The 19,640-nt window shown below is 49.0% G+C and overlaps 1 protein-coding gene across 2 annotated transcripts in view; it reads right to left on the bottom strand.

Annotated features, from left to right (window-relative positions):
* The window catches only part of ZFAND3 (zinc finger AN1-type containing 3), a 343,389-nt gene continuing 323,749 nt past the window's right edge, over positions 1-19,640 (bottom strand). For both annotated transcript variants that reach the window (XM_081093918.1, XM_081093919.1), the window contains one exon: positions 1-2,196. In XM_081093918.1, coding sequence (XP_080950044.1) covers positions 2,042-2,196 — 155 coding nt within the window. In that variant the 3' untranslated portion in view covers positions 1-2,041. The remainder of the gene's footprint in view (positions 2,197-19,640) is intronic.

The raw sequence follows: 19,640 nt of genomic DNA, 5'->3' as shown, positions 1-19,640 counted from the left end.
TAAAGTTACAAGAGTCTTTTAATATTTTCACAATGTTAAAACTAAAACCGAGCTCTAGGCTGTGTAAGTAAATCTAGAACACAAAAGGGTTAAATAAGATTTCTCTTTAAAGATACAAGAATTTAAGCTTTCCTTACATTTAACAAACTTCACAGAACAGATACTGCAGGGAACAAGCGCCCCCCGCCCCGCCCCCGCTCTGCCACCAGGAAGTGAGGCCGAGCCTGTGTGCTGGGCTCCCCATCGCTGCCTCCGAGCAGCAGCCGGTGGGGCCTGAGGAGGGAGGGGGGCTCGGGGCCTCTGAGGGAGCAGAGCGTGGTGGGGCCGAGGCGGCCAGCTCACTGAGGATGGCGGGACTGGCCGGAGGCCGTGGCTTGACAACAGTGGTAAACGTGGGCAGACCCGGCCCCTCTGCCCTGGGCTGCCCTAGAGCAAGACACCGGTCTGGGTCCTGAAGCAAGAATTAAGGCTGGAGATTTTGCAGCGGATTCCACTCTGGTTGGGGTGGGGTGGGGTGGGTGGGGTGGGGGGAGGTTGGGAAGAGCATGATTTCCTATTTCGGATTCTGGACCAAAGAACATTCCCAGTTGCAGGTATTACTTGGCAGACAGAGCTGGCCTGCTTGTGGTATGAAAGGGCAAGTTGCTGCGTTAAACTGTTCCCACAGCCTGCGGGTGGACAGATCCAAACTGCCCCTGCAGGAGCGTTCGGCTCTCACCGCCTGGATGACAGGGGCTCTGGGCCACGCACACCTGCTTGGCTTATCCTGTCTGCCACCCTCCCCCCACCCGGCTGGTATGATTCCTAACGTGGGAAAACAGGCCCACCCGCTTCCCCACCCGCCCGGGCTACTGCACTCCTGTCTGCCCATGTGATGAGGCACAGGCTGAGCAAGGTGCCCCCACCTGCTGAGCCAATGTCTCCCTCGGAGCCTGGCCCCGGCCAAGAACCACAGTTGTACACAACACACCGCTGCCCCTGCGGCACACGCTGCCTCCCTCACCCTGCTGTGTGGCAGGTGTGGACTGTTGTCCCTGGATGACAGGGCTGCAGATGGGGCGAGGCCATCCTCCCCTTGACCCTTGGGGCCAAGCAGGCTCCTGCTGGAAGGGGCAGAGTCTGGGCAGCAGCTTCCCAGGGGCTCCTGTGGGCTATGAAACGTCATTTAAAAAACCCCCAATATAGAACTCTGGCTGCAGAGGCCGATGAGGACCCAGCCTCACTGCTGCGCTGCAATCAGCCTCATGTGATCAACTGCCAGACCCTGTACTTGGCAAGTGGCAAACCAGAGCCAGGGGGTCGGGTGGCCCCGGCGGCCTCTCGTGCCTGGGTCCTGTGTAGAAAGGTGGTTCTCGTGAATGGACTAGACTTGAGTGGAGCTAATTTTCAAAGTGAGGTTACTGTTTCTCTTCTCATGTGATGAGTTTTTCCATAACAAATCAGGTAAAAAATTTTGTGAAGATTTTCATAAGAACCTGCTCCCCCACCCCATGTGCTCGGTGGGAGAGCGAGGCCACCACCCAGCCCAGCCACGTGGCAGATCTCAGCAGCCTCCTGTGGCCAAGGCAGCGTGGCCACCAGGCAACCTGCTGCTGGGACTAAGGATAAGTGAGGAGGTGAAAGGCCGGACATGAACCAGAGTTTTGGCAGAGCCGTGTGCGGTGTGGGGACTGAACACCAGCTTCTACTCCTCGACTAACTCAGAGTCTCCGCCTGGAACCCTTTCCGCTTAAGGCTTTTTGTAAGTTTGACTCCAGCAGTGACAGGTGTGTGTTGTTTTAAATCCACTAGCCATGCTCAAAAAAATATTCTTCATGTTTTAATTTTATACAATGGCTAGCAGGCACCTTAGTAACCAGCCAGAAATCAATTTCAACCACCATCAACCCCTAAACTACAGTACCAGGATGGCTGGCTAAAGGAAGGAAACGGACTGGCTGTGGTCTGACGCGTGCCCAGTAAAGGTGTCTGGCTGACTCTGTCCTAAATAAGGCTAACATCAGTGAACTAAGAACAGCGTCACGGGCGGCCGTGCCGGCCTTCACGAGCACCCCTCCCCAATGCGCTGGCAGGAGCGCCCCACTTTCCGGTCCAGTTTCACCATTTTCATGATGGCTTCCTCTCGGCCTCGGCCCATGTGGTCAAACGTACAGTCGTGCTGCTCGGGGAGGCGATGTAACATACAGAACACGTAACCTGCAGAGGCGAAGAAGCAGAGAAACAGAGGGTTAGGGTGGCTTCCAAATGCCCAAAGCCTGGCTCTCACTCGGTCTGGAGGGCGGGAGGGGCACCTCAGTGGGTGGACGGTCACGGCAGAGGCTCCTGCTGCTAAGAGTTTATTACGGAGCCCCCTGCCCTCCTCAGCTCAGTGTGATGTCCTTAGAGGCCGACTGGGCATTTAATGCTCCTCGTGCCTGGATGGACCCTGGAGACAGAAGCCAAAGGAGGCTGCTGCGGACACACCTTCCCTAGGAGAGCAGGGGCTCCGAGCTCCTTCCCTCCGGCCACGGGCAGGCGGGGAGCAGAGCACCAGCTCAGCACTGTCCCTGGAACATCCACCCAGGACACCAGCATTTCCCGGAGGAAGACAGGGCGCAGTCCAAGTGATGATGTGAAATTACATTCTACCTCCTGTACAGCTAGGGCTTGGGGGATCGTGGGGGAACTCAAACCATAACCTGCATGTGCAGGGGTCTCTCAAAGGAAAATGGGTTATCTCAGTGCTAGAAAAGGTGTGACATAAAAACAGAGGACAGAACAGAAATGCTGAGCTCCATCATCTCCAAGGGGCCTGATGCTTCTAAACTCCACTTGGCAGGTAGGAGGCTGAGGTCCCGCACTCAGGCTTGGTCCTCTCTCTGGAGCAGGGAGGTCCGAGGGAGACACTGGTGAAGCCGGTAGGAAAAGGGATGGGGAGGGGCTGATGCAGTCCCTCTGATGGGAATAACGAGAGGAGGCTCAGAGGACAGAGGGAACATCCCTGCATCAGAATGTGACTGTTCCCTCCCCTCGTCTGATCAACTTCTAGGAAGGCTGGCGGGTACGTGGATGTGCAAGGCGGACAGACACCTGATGTCCTCTGGGCCCTCGCTCTGGGGTAAGAGGTGGTGCTGGAAGCCCCTGCCAGCGCTGGCTGACTCCTCATCCATCAGCTGTCTCTCGCCACACCTCAGGGTCCCACGGGCCTGCACCAGGTCCTCAGGACCAGCCTGTGGTGCATGTGAACGCACCCCTAAGCCTCCTCTCCCTGGCTGGAGCAGGCCCCCCACAGCAGCCCTGCCGCCCCAGGGCTCTCCTCACTCTCCAAGCAGCACCTCTGCTCAGACTTCTTTTCTGAAGCCTAGACTGATCCTGATGGCCAGGAGGCCACCCCTTGCAAACTGGGAGCCGCTCATCTCCACACCCTCAATTTCTGTTCTTTTCAGAGACAAGGGGTAGAGGCAGTGATTTCAGAAGAACAGCAGAAGTTGGAGCAAAGACTGAATGGCCAGAATGAACGAAAGTTTTGACAGCCTTAACTTTTAAAAATAAACTTCACCCAGAGAACATCCCTTTGCTGCCCTGAGCTCCTGTGTGCACGGGGCACGGGGTACAGGCCAAGCCTGGACCATCCACTGTGCGAGAAAGCGCATTACTCACGGCTCCCAGGGAGAGCTCGGCCATGTTTCACTCTAAATTGGATTGGGTTTAAGGAAAGGAACAGAGATGAAATTTTGTCTCCTGAGAAGCTGAGCTCCCACTTGGTCCAAAGGCAAAGTGAAGATTAATGAGCTCACGTGTTCTATTTACTGATGAGTTCATTACTCGAAGCTATCCAATACCAGCTGCCTTTCTCCTAAGGATTTCCCAGCAGAAGTGTGGATGGCACCCCCCACCTACCAAGCACAGCAATCTTTGTGCAGCAGAGCCCACCTGATGGGGGGGAGCAAGTGTGAGCAGGCATTTTATTCCTAGCGTTTACAGTGAGGGGTGGGAGGACCCCTGCTCCCTCCCTTCCCTTTCTTTAAGATATTGGGGTGATGCAGGGGAATAAGGACTTATCTCTCCTGATGAATGGTGCTCGTTGAATAAAAGTAGCAGGAAATGGATTGCCCGTGAAATTTATGTGGACCTGGTTCAGGCTTACATCTCACGAGGCAGACTGGAGCGGAGGGAAGACACTCAGTGTTGTCCTACCCACGCACCCTACAACTCTGCTTAGCTTGCCTTCCAACAGCTAGGGGGCAGCACCTGAGTGGATCTGAGAGCCCCAGGGGTGACAACCACAGCAGCTTCCGCATATTCTCGCTACCCGCCCATGGATTCTCCATCCGGCCCAACACCCTCATTTCTCTAACCAAGTTCTGTGAACCTCTATTAAACGCACATTAGCACCTGGCACTGCATTTTTGAAAGGTGAAAACCACGGACCAGCAGCTAAGTTTGGGGGTGATGCTGGTAAGAGGAGGGTCCACAGCATTGTAACTCACTGGGCAATTGGGAAAGCTGGCTTCCCAAGTGGCCGTGCCGAGGTTACTAGAGGCTCAGTGAAGCTCGGCTCCCGCTCCTGTGAGGATCACTCATCGGGAGGAGGGTGCCCGCTGGAACTTGTCCCAAATGCTGAACAGGTATTATCCACTGACAGCAGCCCATCGACGACGTGCATTGCAGCGTCAGTACTGGGATACAGGGAGGGTGGGAATGACTCGGGGAGTGGGGCGGACCTTTATCCTCGTTTCCTGCTACCCACAGGTCTATTTCCAGAAACCAGTGCTAGTGTCATGGACTTTCGATGACTCTTGGTGGAATTCTGGGACTGAGCTGGGTGTGGGAAGATGCCTGCTCCTAACCTCAGTGATGAGCAGTGAGACCACAGGGGACTGGAGGCCTCCACCCTGGCCAGGCCGCCCCCACACCGCTCACCAGAGCCCACAGGGCCTCTCCAGAGAAGGGCAAACAAGGCGTGTCCAGAGGCACAAACACAAGGGACTGAACTGAGAGCTGCTGTGGCCCAGGCTTTGGTGTTATCACACAATTACTTCCCCTGATTTTAAAGTTACATATCACCTGGCAGGCGTGGCTCAGTGGTTGAATGTCGACCTATGAACCAGGAGGTCACAGTTTAATTCCTGGTCAGGGGATGTGCAAAAGGCAGCTGATCAATAACTCTCTATCATCATTGATGTTTCTCTCTCTCCCTCTCCCTTCCTCTCTGAAATCAATGAAAATATATTAAACAAAAAAAGTTATATGTCAACGTTGAAGTCACTTACTTATTCACATACACACAACCCATATCCATCACTCCCGTTAGGCCCCATAGCTCAGCTTCATGCACTTTTCAGGACAAGTCAGTATACTTTTGCTAACGAGAGCTGTACTTTCGTTACCATGCAGTGCTTTGGAGGGATTAGGAGAAATAAAGGGGAGGAGGATATGAGTAAAAGGATGCTGACCCCCACAAGAGAGGAAAACGCCCAATGAAAACGTTTTGAAGCTATGGCCTGCTCGCTAACTGGGGCTGCACCTCAGCCCTTTCCCTGCTGGGCCACAGGGCCCGTGTCGTGGAGCCCAGGCGACTGGTCTGCGTGGAGCACTGGCCGCGGGGGAGGCCGCAGGCAGAGGTCCTTCCCAGCTGCCAGAGGTGTTTCTGGTAAATCTGCACAACACACTCAGGAACCTGTGCGGGCATGTCTTTGCTCACTGGCACGAAAGCAATTTGGGATGTGCCTTTGACTAAACAGGGAGTGAGGGGAGGCCGCAGCTCTGTGAGCATGTCCCACGGCCCCAGGCTCCGGGCCCCTCTCCGCCTGCCATTACCTGGCACCTCACTGGCCATCGTGGGCGTGGGGAGAGGGACAGGAGGCCAGACCACAGCAGGTGATACCAGGCAGCGCCCGGGTGAGCTGGGCTGGAATGCCTCCAGAAGGTCTCCGGCAAATACACTCTCAGAAGGAGAGAACCTTCGTTAACTACGGAGGCAGCAACAGGGGAGGGAGAGAATGCCTGTGTAGACAGCCACCATGGCTGAACCACCAGGGGCTCATCCCAGGGCCCTGCACATACCTGTGGCTGTGGGCGGCAAGAGGTGAGGAGAGATCAGGAGCTTCCCTGACTTATCATCAGAGACAGAGATTATGGCATGAGGCAACAAAGGCAACCTGAGACCTGTCTAACTCTGTCCCCAAAGGGTCCTGTGTGAAAGAGAAGCGCATACGGCCTGAACAGAGGCCTGTGGGTGCTCATGGGAGGACAGGCATCTCAGCGGAGGGTGCCGATGGTACAAGCAAGCGTTCTGGACAAGGCCGTCCTGATGCAGACCTGGGGCTGGGACCACCGAGCCATTTGCCACACAAACCTGAAGATGCCCAACGCGATGGCCCTGACACGCATTTCCAGCAGAAAATGGGCCCGAGGCTCATTCTCCCAGGATTCGAAGTTCTGACATATAGGTTTCTAAAGACGCTCATTTGATGGAAACCAAACTTCTGACCTGACCCTTCAGCTTTTCAAGTGAACACCTGAAAGGCACACAATTCATTCAGATGAGCTCACCCACTGCTAACCCTCACCTCTGCTGACCAGGGTATTCTAAGACGAAGCAATGATGATCAAGAACAATGTGTACAAATGCTGTCATTAGGCAGAGATGGCATACACTCAACACCTTGCTCTCAGTGCTTTGAAAGTTGCTGCGATACTTCTGTTTCACTTACTTGTTTACAAAACCCAGCAGCAATGGCTGCCCCAGAGGAGCACCTAGACAGAGGCCTCGCCCAGGGCCCGTGGAGAGTCTGTGTCCTCCACTGCTCAGTTCTGGCAGGCAGGCCTCAGGGCAGCTGAACCACAGCAGGCCTGCCCTGCAGCTCCCTGCCCTGCCTCGCTGCTCCCTCACCCACAGGCCCGGGCAGTGCTGCCCCTACCTTTGGCTGAGGCCCTGGGCCCCCAGGCCAGCACTTCCTTCCAAACCCTAAGAATTAAAGGGGTTAGATCTCTCTCTATGGAATTACCTAAGGGAGACAAAGAAGGGGCACCCAGAATTCACATGCAAAGTCTGAGCCCTTGTCATTTTTATTTGATCCCCGCCAGACTGAAATGTTGCTTTTCGACTTTGTCTTGGATTAAAAAGCACAATTTAAAGTTGACAGAACTGGGCAGCTCTGGACACTTTTGGCCTTAATTAAACAGCTGTTTCTTTGAAGCTTCCCCCAGTTTGGAGGCCCCCCTTTCAGTCAGGGCAGGGACCAGGGACCAGGCAGGTCTTGGCGCCAGTGCGCCGTGTTTTTACCTCGCTCTTAAGAAATGTTTTACACTTTCTTGTTCATTTGAATTTCAAATTGTCAAAGGTTCAAGCAGAATCTAAAAATACCAACAAGCTATGGGGCCCCAGGCTCTGCAGACCCACCCACTAGAGTGCAGCCTGCGCTGGCGGCACACCCCGTCTGTGCATGGACACGTGGGCACCGAGGCCCTGGCAGGCGTGGCCCGTGAGGAGGAAAATCCGAGGCTGCTCCAACAGGTGCGCATGCGCTCCAGCAAGCAGAGCCTACCCCAGTCCTCCAGAAACGCCCCAAGAGACTTAGGTAAGGACCCCCAAATCCGCACAGGTACCATTTGCTATCTAAAGGGCCCACTTAAGAAATAAATGACAAAGACGCCTGACCCATGTGGCTGAAATGACCAGGCAAGCTCATTAGAAGAAAAGAATCACCTTTTCCAGCAAGTTCAGAGCTTCTTAAAGCTCAGGACAGCCCACTGACCTCATAGCTCATTTGTAAGTACCCATGGGGAACAGCAGGTGGCCACAGGAAAGCTTGCTGGAAAGCATTGGCCATTTATACTCCCACCAGCAACAATCCCTGGATTACGCCACATCCACTGACCCAATGCCCAAGGCAGAACTGTAACACAAAAACGCATTAAAAGATCTTAATGCATTTACTTCATCAGGCCCAGGGTACAGGCAAAGCAGCTGCAGGTGTTTCGGGAATGGACTGCGTCCACTCTGCATTCTTCTCCACTCCTGGCTTTGCAGGCGGAGGGAAAAGCATCACACTCCAGCAAACAGCCTGGATCCTGGCTCCTGAGTTGGCTGACAGTACTTAGTGGGGCTGGGGGAGGAGATGGGCTAAGGGACAGGTCAGCTGCCCAGAGTGCCAGAACCAAAGCCACAGTGAATTGTCAAGGTGAGCTTTGGTATGTCTGTCTTTCAAAGGGAAGGAGAAGAGCCACTCTACTTGACAATTTAATAAAAACCACTGCATCATACTGAAAACATTCTAAAACAGAAGCAATCACCTGCCCCCACAATTAATTAAAATACCAGTTAGATACACGCTAAATGTTAGACCAGAAGCAGTGTGGCAGGAGGCAGACACAGGAGCCCTGTGCAAGCACGCGGGCAGCTGTGTGCGCTATGAGAGCAGTCAGCAGTGCGGGGAGATGAATCGGGCCCAGTCCAGCTTAGGGAAGCTCCCGACACCTTTTCTAAAAGTATAAAAACTTCACCACTCTAGGTTTCCTTTATTGTAGTCTCCCCAGACAGCCCCTTTCTTGCAGAAACTCTAACGACTTCTTTCCGCCCCTCTGTGGGGAATGTGTGCCCTACCCAGTAATGTCCTCTTCCATCACCCAACCCTGGCAGCCTCACTTTACCTGACATTCAGAGAACAAGTCTTCCCACCCTTCATTCTTGCCTCTAAGAGGAAAAACTTATTTGTGCCACTGGGGGTGGGGGTGGGGATGAGTGGGGTCTGGCCTGGGTGGGGGAGGAGGGGTGTCCGCACCACGAAGGATCCTGAGCCATCACTCTGACTTGTGAGAACCCTCCTCTGAGCAAGCCCTTTAAGTCCTCAGTGCCCAGGGAGAAGGGGCTGGCTGCAGGCTCACATTATGCTAGGCTATTTTATCTAGGGATGACATACATTTAAAAACTAAGAGAAAAGAGCTCAAGGCAGTTTTTGCTACTGGAGTAATGACTTGGTCTTTCAAACATCATTTCATTTCAGTAGCTGAGAGCAGGCAGCATTAGTCTTTTGGCACCTGGGCAGTTTTAGGATCTGAAAAACCCTCCGAGGGGCCTGCACTCCTGGCCTCCCGCCAGGCCCAGGAGAACGGTGAAGTCCTGGCAGAGAACTTGTTTTTGGGGTGACTTTCTCCTCTCAGGCTCCTGAATTGTTTGGCTTCCTCTTTCAGCATTTCCTTATCCTTTGAAAGATTGTCTTCTCTATGCTCCAAGTCAATAATCATCCGAGAGATGCAAATCAAAAGGACAAAGAGGTACCATCTCACACCTGTCAGAATGGCTATCATCAACAAATCAACAAGTGCTGGCAAGGATGTGGAGAAAAAGGAACCCTCGTACACTGCTGGTGGGAATGCAGACTGGTGCAGCCTCTGTGGAGAACAGTATGGAGTTTCCTCAAAAAGTTAAAAATGGAACTGCCATTTGACTCAGTAATCCCACTTCTAGGAATATATCCCAAGAAATCAGAAGAACCCATCAGAAAGGATATATGTATCCCTAGGTTCATAGCAGCACAATTTACCATAACCAAGATTTGAAAACAGCCCAAGTGCCCATCAGCAGATGAGTGGAGTAAAAAACTGTGGTGCATCTACACAATGGAATACTATGCTGCTGTAAAAAAGAAGGAACTCTTACCATTTGCAACAGCATGGATGGACCTGGAGGGTATTATGCTAAGCGAAATAAGCCAGTCAGAGAAAGATAAATATCACATGATCTCACTCATTTGTGGAATATAATGACTATAAACTGATGAACAAAAATAGATCCAGAGATATAGAAGCATCGAACAGACCGCCAAACCTCAGAGGGAAGAAAGATGAGGGTAGAAGGTGGGGGGCGGGGGGGGGGGGGGGGAGAGAGGTAAGAGATCAACCAAAGGACTTGTATGCATGCATATAAGCATAACCAATGGACACAGACAGTAGGGGGGTGAGGGCATGTCCTGATGGTTGGGAGCGGCCAGGGAGAGGTCAATGGGGGGAAAAGGAAACATATGTAATACTTTAAACAATAAAGAATTTAAATTAAAAAAAGAAAAAGATTATCTTCTCAAACAGAAACGTCTCCTAGAAAACCAGCTCCAAAGATGCAGTGGAGACAAGAGAAAGGGCTGTACCATTTTACCAAGAGCCACTGAGGGCACGGCCTGGGCCCGTGGCTTGGCTAGGGAAGTGGACCTATTTGGCCATCTCTGAAAGCTAATTTGGCAAGAGCCAGTTCATCCAAGTCACAAAATATCCAAGTGGCAATGCCACTGAGGGCATCAGACTATAGATGCCATGTGTCTCTCTCCAGAACAACACTTGGGAAAGAAAGGAATACTCCCTACATTTTCTCCAATGGCCTTTCAATCCACATGCTGGGTGGTAGGGGAGCATAAAGACGACAGACAAAAGCTGGGAGAGACCTATGGCTTAGTCCCACCCCTACTGCTATGGCCAGTCCCTCCACAGGGGACCCTCCAGCTTTTTCTGGGTAATCCAGAGAGGCAGGCACTCGGGCTTTGAGCCTGGAGTCCTGGAGCCCCGTTCGGCTGCACAGCTTTAACAGCTGTGTGGTTGCGGGTAAGCTACGTAGCCTTTCAGGGCCTCAGTTGTGGTCCCTACAAAATGGGGCTATTATGGGCATCAAAGCAGCTGGTACGCCTGAAGTCCCAGCACCAAGGAGGCTGGCTGTCACTGGGGTGGCTCTGGCAGCCACTGTCATCCTGTCCCTTACACAGTACAACTAACACGCCTGGCTTCAAGGCTGGGAGGCACCTCCTCCCCTGCTCTGCGCCCCCTTTTACTTCTCAGTCTAGACTGGTTCCCTTCTCCTTTGAGAAGCCGCTACTGACAAGGAGAATGAACAAAGAAATCTTCCTCTGGACATGTGATACACAAGTTTCCACAAACGTCTCTGTACAGACTGTACATGCATGCTAAGTGACAAGCGTTGTAAAGATTTCTGTTGAAGATATGCAAATTGTAGAGAAACCTGATTTAAATATATGAAGACTACACAAGGCAGCCTGAAGAGCACTCGGTGGGTAGGGACACCATGAAAGGGACTCAAGAACTTTCCAAGGACAGCAGAGCGTGCTTCTCTGCTCTGGCGGGGCTTCCCCGCAGGCATGGCTGAGAATTCTGCAAGCCGCTTTCATAAGCAGAGGCAGAGCGCGTGCATTCCAAAGTTCAGCCTCGTCCTGGCGGGTGCTGAGGAGCCCTATGTCTGTTTCCCTGAGATGGTCGGGCTGGGAGCCGCAATGGGAGGAAGCAATGGGTTGTGGACACTGCAAATCACCTATGTTTTACCAAACTGTCCAGCACCACGTGCACTTGTCTGATGTGCTACTTTTAAGAATGAAAAGTCCACATGCTTCTTGTTTTCACACCTCCAAAAGGTCATTCTGAGGACCTTAGGAGTATAAGCATGAGTCTCTATTTTCACAAAATTTGAGCTATAGGGTCACAAGTCCCACAACTTGTGTGTGTCCATTGTTTGTGTGTGTGTGTGTGTGTGTGTGTGTGAGATGGGGGGTGGGGGGAGCGAAGCTGGCTTCTGGATTCCCTGTGTTTAGTTTATTTAAACACACCTCCCCTGGAGGGAAAGAGGGTTACTCAGTGACAGAAGATTGTTTTAGCTGCAGACATAAGCTCAAATTTTGGGTCAGATTATGTACTATAGATAGTTAACCCTCTCACTGAATGGACAGACCATTCCAGGATTCTAGAGACTTCCTATCTGGGGAGTCAGTGGGGAGGGTGGCTCAGATATGAAAACTTCAGTGATATGAAAAAAACACCAGGAATGGAGCCTGAGCACTGCTAATCCAATGAGCCCTGTCAGTTCTCACTGACAGCACCTGGAACGGCTGACTGCTCCCACGGGCCCTGTGACATAGGCGCTTTCCTTGTTTTCCTTCTTCTTCTCTGGTGGCTCCTCATCTACTTCCTTTAACATTATAGAACGATCCAGTGCTGGGCTGTCTCACCACATGCTCTCTAAAGTGTAATGTTCTAACTATATGTGCTGACAACTAAAATTTCTCTCTACCCAGACCTCTCTTTGGAGTTCCATGCCTGTATCCAATTACCTACTTGGTATCTTGGATGTCTGACTTAAGATCTCCAAAATGGGACGCTTGCTACTACTGCCCCACAAACCTGCTTCTCCTTCAGTATCCCCCATTCTACGAGAACAAGGCCGCCATGCAATGCCAGCAATGGCTCATGACACAAACCTAGAGTCATCACTGGTATTTTCTTCATTATTACATTCAATTACAAAGTCGTGTGGATGCTATGTCCAAAGATCAAATCCATTCTCTTCTTTCCCTCTCTACTATCACCACCTGGTCAAAGCCCCCAGTGTATCTCTTGCCGAGGCTACTGCACAGCCTCCTATAGGTTGTTGCCCAAGTCAAATTTATCCTCTTCACAGCAGCGAAGTGATTCCGCCCACCCCTGTTTGTGATTGGTGACTCATATTTAAACCCTTTCAGTTTCCTGAGAATCGGGACAGTGTGCTCTTGTTTCTGCTGCCTCTTTCGCTCCCCTTGTGCCATTCACTTTCTAGTAATTCTATGCTCTAGACCAGTGATGGTGAACCTTTTGAGCTCGGCATGTCAGCATTTTGAAAAACCCTAACTTAACCCTGGTGCCGTGTCACATATAGAAATTTTTTGATATTTGCAACCATAGTAAAACAAAGACTTATATTTTTGATATTTATTTTATATATTTAAATGCCATTTAACAAAGAAAAATCAACCAAAAAAATGAGTTCGCATGTCACCTCTGACACGCATGTCATAGGTTCGCCATCACAGCTCTAGACGCACTGGCCAGCTAATTAAGGTCTTGCTTCTTCAGGCCTGTTTCAATGGCTCTTCCTCAAGAAGACCTTCCTAGACCCTCAGAGTAGGCTAGGACCTCATTACATGCTTGTAAGGCATCTGGGACTTTTCCTTCCGTCATTGGACACAATTATAATCGTAAGGTCATCTGTATAATTTTTACATTTAATGTGTTTCCCTGACTAGACTTCATGAAAACAAGAACCATGCTTCTGTGATTTAGCACACATCCCCTATGCCTAGAACAATGTGCAGCTCACTCAAAATACTTCGGTTGAGTGAATGAGTCAGAGGTTCCTACAAATAGACTGTTCTCTGAAGCTCAGGGGACAAGTGAAAGCCAGTTAAGAGCTCAAGTGGCCAAATCCAATATCCTCATCCTGGTCTCAGCAGCATGAGTCTACTTTTCCCTCTTTCCTGAAGCATCTCCCTCTCGCCTTCGGCGATGATCAAGCTCCTTGATTTTCCTCCCACCTGGATGGGTGTTGCTCCTTGGAATTCTTGGCTGGCTTCTCTTTTAAAACCACCAAAGAATGTGGTCTTCCTGCAAGTTCTCCATTTATATTCCCTCCTCTAAGTGATCTCACCCAGACCCAGGGCTTCAAGTATAATCTAAATGTTGTCTCTTGAACTTGTTTCCATCCATAAATACTTCCCCTAAACTCCAAACTCCTATATCCACCTGCCTACATGACAAGCACCTCCAACCAGACTGGCTACTGGCATCTCGACATGCTCAGGACAGAACCCCCAATCCTCCTGACTCCTGTATTGGCTCATCTTCTCATCGTCCCTGTCTCAGCGAGGGGCACCACCCCCACACAGTCCAGGCCACACCCAGGACTTGTCCTTGGTTCCTCTCTTTCCCTTGCTCCTCACATCTTTTTTAGTAATCTTGTTGCTGTCCCTCTGTGATGTCCTGAATCTGCCCTGCTTCTCTCCACTTCACGCAAACATCCCATGGCAGGATGAGTGCAGCATGCTGACGGAAGGGGAAGAAAGGCAGCAGGCTGGACCCACACAGCGAGGCCACGCCTCTCCCAGAGCCTACAAGGAGTCTCCCTGTTTTTGCCTGTCCTGCCCTCCAAGGCTTCTCCCTCACAGCAGTTAGAGGGATTTCTTGTTTTTCTCCTTTGTTTTTTAGGGTAATTGACCTGAAATGTGCTTTTTAATATTAGTTAATTAATTCCCCTTTGAATAGGTAATACATGGATATAATAGAACTCAATCTGTATAAAATAATATTCAGCAAAATAAGTTTCCCGACACATTCTCAGTTTCTCTCCTCAGAGGCAAAGCAACCACCACTACCAGTCCTTATGTATTCTTAGAGTCTATGCATACACAAGCAGTTATGGTTATCTTCCAGAGGGATATTTTTAAAATGTGCATCAGATCTTGTCACTCCTTTGCTTCAAACCCTTCAATGCCTTCCCACAACTTTATAATAAAATTTCTAATTCCCTGCAAAAGGCTACTAGACCCAATGGATCTCCACCTGCCTCTGCACTCTCCTCATGCTCTATGCTCCAACCCCAGAGCCGTCTTTCTGGTCCCAGATATGCCCGTTTGTTCCTCCACAGCCGACACTGTTCTCTCCATCTAGCACACGTCCCTCCCAGCTCTTGGATGGCTGGCTCTCCCAGCTTCTATGGCTGAGCTCAGCTTTCCCCTCCTTCCAGATGCTGGCCTACCCTGTGGAAGCTGCCTCATGCTCCCTCATTCTCTGCCATTCTGTCACACCATGGCACTTACTCCCATCAGAGTACCTTATTTACCTGTTCCCTGCATACTGGATCTCTCCTCTGTGCTATTTCCTGCTATTCCTCTGGAACTCAAAAAAGATTAGTAAGTAGACTAAATAAATAAATAACTTGAGTAAATATTTGCCTCATTAAAAGAGAAAAAATTGCTTCTAGCAATAAAAGAATGTTTAATGCTGGCAACAGTACCACCACCAGCCTGCCCCCACTCCTGGAGAGAACTGCCTCCACACTACTTCCAATTAGCTGGGTGAACAGGGCTACAGTGAGTGCAATCTAAAAGCTATTGTCTGGTCCTAGCTGGTTTGGTTCAGTGGTTAGAGTGTCAGCCCACACACTGAAGGGTTGCGGGTTCGATTCTGGTCAAGGACACATACCTCAGTTGCAGGCTCAATCCTTAGCCCCAGTCGGGGTGCATACAGGAGGCAACCAATCGATGTTTCTCTCTGTCTCACCCTCTCCCTTCCACTCTCTCTAAAAATCAATGGAAAAAATATCCTCAGGATTAATTAAAACAAAGAAAAACTATTGTCTGGCTGGGGAATATCCCATTTTCTTACTTTCCTAATTATGCTTTTCTACTGCCCATTATTCCCTATATGAGCCTATATTTGCTAAGGTCGCTCTGAGAGGCAACCCAAAAATGTCCAAGATGTCATCAGATGCTCTCTTGGAATTAAAACTTCGCTGTAACTCGTGATCACAAATTTGGGAAGTACAGATAATGAAGAGCTGAACATAATCATACAGGTTCCCACTGACATTCATTTCCTACTCTGCCCTATTAGTCAGTTACCCCAGAGTCCCTGGAAAATTAATCCTGGGGTAACACTTCAGTTCAAGGAAAGAGCAATTTAATTGATGCAAAAGTATTAACACACTGCAGACAGCTCTGTAGCTCATGGGGATGGCCCCGGGGAGGGCACATGCAGTGGCTGACCTTGGCCTGCACCTCCAGGGAGACCTCAGAGCCAGTGCACCTGGTGAAGAGCATCAGACCGTGCTGGATTACAACCCAACCACTTCCACATGTGACACACTCAAGGGGTGGACTTAGTGGGCACCAAATCCCCACTGAAGTGAGTTGTGTGGCTAGTTCCTGCACAGAAGCTCCTCTGCTCTTGTCGCAGCTGGTTACCACAGCTGATCGGCCTAGGGATCAATCCCTCCCAGTGACATGCCAACAGCAACTGAGGCTCAACTATAATAGATGGGTGCACACAGCCTACATAGAGGGCCCAGCTCAGGTGACTTGGGGAGGCTATGCCACTGGGCTCTACAGCACACCTACTACATTAGGCCACTCTACCAAGACCAGAAGACACAGTAGTTCTACCTAATACATAAAAACAAACACAGGGAAAAAGCCAAAATGAGGAGACAAAGGATGCTCAAGGAACTTAGTGAGACCCTCAACAGTATAGAGAAGGGCATGGAAACCATAAAGAAGAACCAGTTAGAAATGAAGAATACAGTAACGGAAATAAAAAATAAATTATAGAGAATCAATAGTAGAGTAGATGTAGCAGAGAATCAAATGAGCAGTTGGGAAGATAAGGAAGCAGAAAACAATTGGAACAGCAAAAGGTTAAAGAATCTAGAAAAATATTAGGATATGTAGAGAGACTCTGGGACAACTTCAAGCGTACCAACATTCACATTATTGGTGTACCCAGAAGGAGAAGAGAGAGAGCAAATAACTGAAAACATATTTCAAAAAATAATGATAAAAAAATTCCCTAACCTAGTGAAGAAAATAGACATACAAGTCCAGGAAGCACAGGGAATCCCAAACAAGATGAACCGAGAGGCGCATACCAAGACATGTCATAATTAAAATGCAAAAGGTTAAAGACAAAAAAGAGAAGTTTAAAAGCAAGAGAAAGCAGTCAGTTACCTACAAGGGAGCTCCCATAAGATAGGTGATTTCTCAATAGAAACTTTGCTAAGTGATGAAAAGCAAGGACCTACAACCAAGATCATTCTACCCAGCAAAGCCATCATTTAGAATCAAAAGTCATATAAAGAACTTCCCAAACAAGAAAAAACCAAAGGAGTTCAGCACCACCAATCCAGTATTATAAGAAACTAGAGACCCAGTGCATGGCGAAATATCCTAGAAATAACAACAACAAAAAGACATTTGATGACCGAATGGATAACAAGGCCTTACATATGCTGTCTACAAGAGACTCACTTCAGATGAAAAGATACACAGAGACTGAAAAGAAATGGAAACACATGCAAAAACTGGGGCAGCAATACTCACAGGAGACAAACCAGATTTTAAAAGAAAGGCTATAAGATGAAAAGAAGAACCCAGCAGTTCTTCTTTGGGTATTTATACAAAGAAACCCAAAACACTAAATCGAAAAGAAATATACATTTATGTTTATTGCAGCATTACTTATAATAGCCATGATATGGAAACAACCTAAGTGTCCATCAATAGATGAATGAATAAAGATGTGGTACATATATACAATGGAATGTGATTCAGTCATAAAATCTTGTCATCTGCAACAATAAGGATGAACCTAGAGGATATTATGCTGAGTAAAATAAGTCAGACAGAAAAGACAAATGCCAGATGATTTCATTTATATGTGGAATTAAAAAATAAATACATGAACAAGCAGAACAGAAACAGACTCATAGATACAGAGAACATTTTGATGGTTGCCAATGAGGGGAGGTTAGGAGAGAGAGGCGAAAAAGATGAAGGACTTTAGAAATAAAAGTGGTAGTTATAGAACAGTCATGGGGATGTAAAGAACAGCATAGAGAATATAGTCAATCTATCTATATATATAAAAGGCTAATATGCTAAGTGTCCAACCATCTGACTGGTCGCTATGATGCGCACTGACCACCAGGGGGCAGACGCTCAATGCAGGAGCTGCTGTGACACACATTGGCCGGCACCATGGACCTGGCACTGACAAACCAACACTTGGCTTCCCCCAAGTGGGACACAGGCCCAGCCACCACCCTGGAGTGACACCCCACCAAATCACAGCCAACGCTGCCAAGACCCCAGGGTGCAAAATGTGGCCCACAGCCCAGTCCGGAAATGGTCACTGTGGGCTCCGGGTAATGACATCATGTAGCAACACCTGGCTTCTTCTCCCTAGTGACTCCTTGGAGTTTCTTCAGCCCAGGAACACAACTTGCTTGATAGTCAGGTGAAAACAGTTTAACCAAATGTCTGTGAATTGTTTCCCTGTGCCTCATCTCATTTGATCCTCATAGAAGTCCTGGAGTAGGTAGATAGGAGGCTCGGTGGAATCCTATTTTCTTTTCATTAGCCAGAAAATGGAGATTTAGAAAGTTTAGAAACTTGACCCAACTGAAAAGAAGTAAGAAATGGTGGACCTTGAAAATGACTTCAGGTTTTCTTACTGCACAGAACATAGTCAAACACTGCTGCAGTTAAATATTTTATCCTTTGTTCTCCCTGCGTGATCTACAACAATAATCTGCTTTGTGTTGACATTTACTGCTGTGTTGCTGACAATTACCTGAAAGAGAAGTTGGGGTGCTTCATTGGGCTGAAAAAAGTTTAGCTAAATCAGAAAGCAGGTCTAATTAAGCAAGTTTATTCTATATATATAAAAGGCTAAGTTGACTTGCGCATGTGCAACACACATGAAGCTCTTGCTAGCACCAATCGCATGCATGTGTTTCAATCTGTCATTGTCGATTGTGAATTTGGTTGACACTTCTATTATAGAGAAAGGGTGAACAGCAATACTAAAATATTTCTCCTAAAAATAAATTAGCCTGGCTGGTGTGGTGCAGTGGATGAGTATTGACCTATGAACCAGGAGGTCACAGTTCAATTCTGGGTCAGGACACATGCCCGGTTGTGGGCTTGATCCCCAGAGTGGGATGTGCAGGAGTCTGCCGATCAATGATTCTTTTTCACCATCATTGATGTTTTTGTCTCTCCCCTCTCTTCCTCTCTGAAATCAATAAAAATATACTTAAAAATTTAACTAATTAATTAAATTTTTTTAAAAAAAGTATTAATACAAACCTTTAATTTGTAAATCTGGAACATTTTCCCCTTCCTGAGTCAATCTGTAACACTGCAGTACACAGCTCTAGAGAATACATGTCATCCCGTGTATTCATCACAAGGGCGCACAAACTCCATCGTGTGCTGACTCACAGCTTCCACCTCCATGGGGTACTGGGCTGACATGGCTCAAGAGGAAGAGCATGTCTGTGTAGAGCAGTGGCCTGAGGCTGCACAGGTGTCCTTATAATCCAGTGAGAAAAAGGCCTGCTCAGCTCCTCTAGAAACAATTGGGCCACTGCTAGACTAAGCCTCCTTAATCCATGGGAAATGTCTTCAATAGCCATTGCATTCCACTCCCATGTTATGGCCTAACAACAACCCATCTCCTATATCAAAGCAGTACCTTGATTGATACTTAACAGAAAAATTTGGAGGAGAGCATCTAGCACCTGTCTGGAACACTTCTCCAGCTCCCCTGCAGCCTGAATACTAGTACTCTTCAGGAGGACTCATCAGAATAAAGAAGCAGGCTCAGCTGGCTGCTGCTGAAGAGAGCCATCAGGTGGAATTCTACACAGACCTCCAGTGTCATTTGTCTCCCAGTTGCCCACCCAGGCACTGCACATTTTAGCATGTACAACAGTTGGTGAGAACCCATGATCATGTATAAGGAGGTATAAGCAAACAGGGGCACTCCTTGCCATCTCCTACTTCCAACTATGTCCAGGCACTGTGTTGGGGCAGAGAATAAAATAGTACAGGTGGCTCTACCTCACAACTCCACAGGCAACAACACAGAAAGAGAACACCCTTCAACTCTCAGGAGGGAATAGACAGTGGCATCCTCCTAAGATCACACCATGCTTGAGTAAATCCCAGTGTGCTTCCCATACCTACCACACCCCCTTCCTCACATCTTACATTTCTAGTCCTCCACTTTGTTTCCTTCCTTTTTCTCTCCAACAACCCCCCACCCCTTTGTTTCCCAAGGTGCCTCAGTAGCTA

The sequence above is a fragment of the Myotis nattereri genome (assembly GCF_964212035.1).
Source record: "Myotis nattereri genome assembly, chromosome: 6".
In the NCBI taxonomy this organism is placed as follows: domain Eukaryota; kingdom Metazoa; phylum Chordata; class Mammalia; order Chiroptera; family Vespertilionidae; genus Myotis; species Myotis nattereri.
This window is presented reverse-complemented; position numbering and strand designations above follow the sequence as displayed.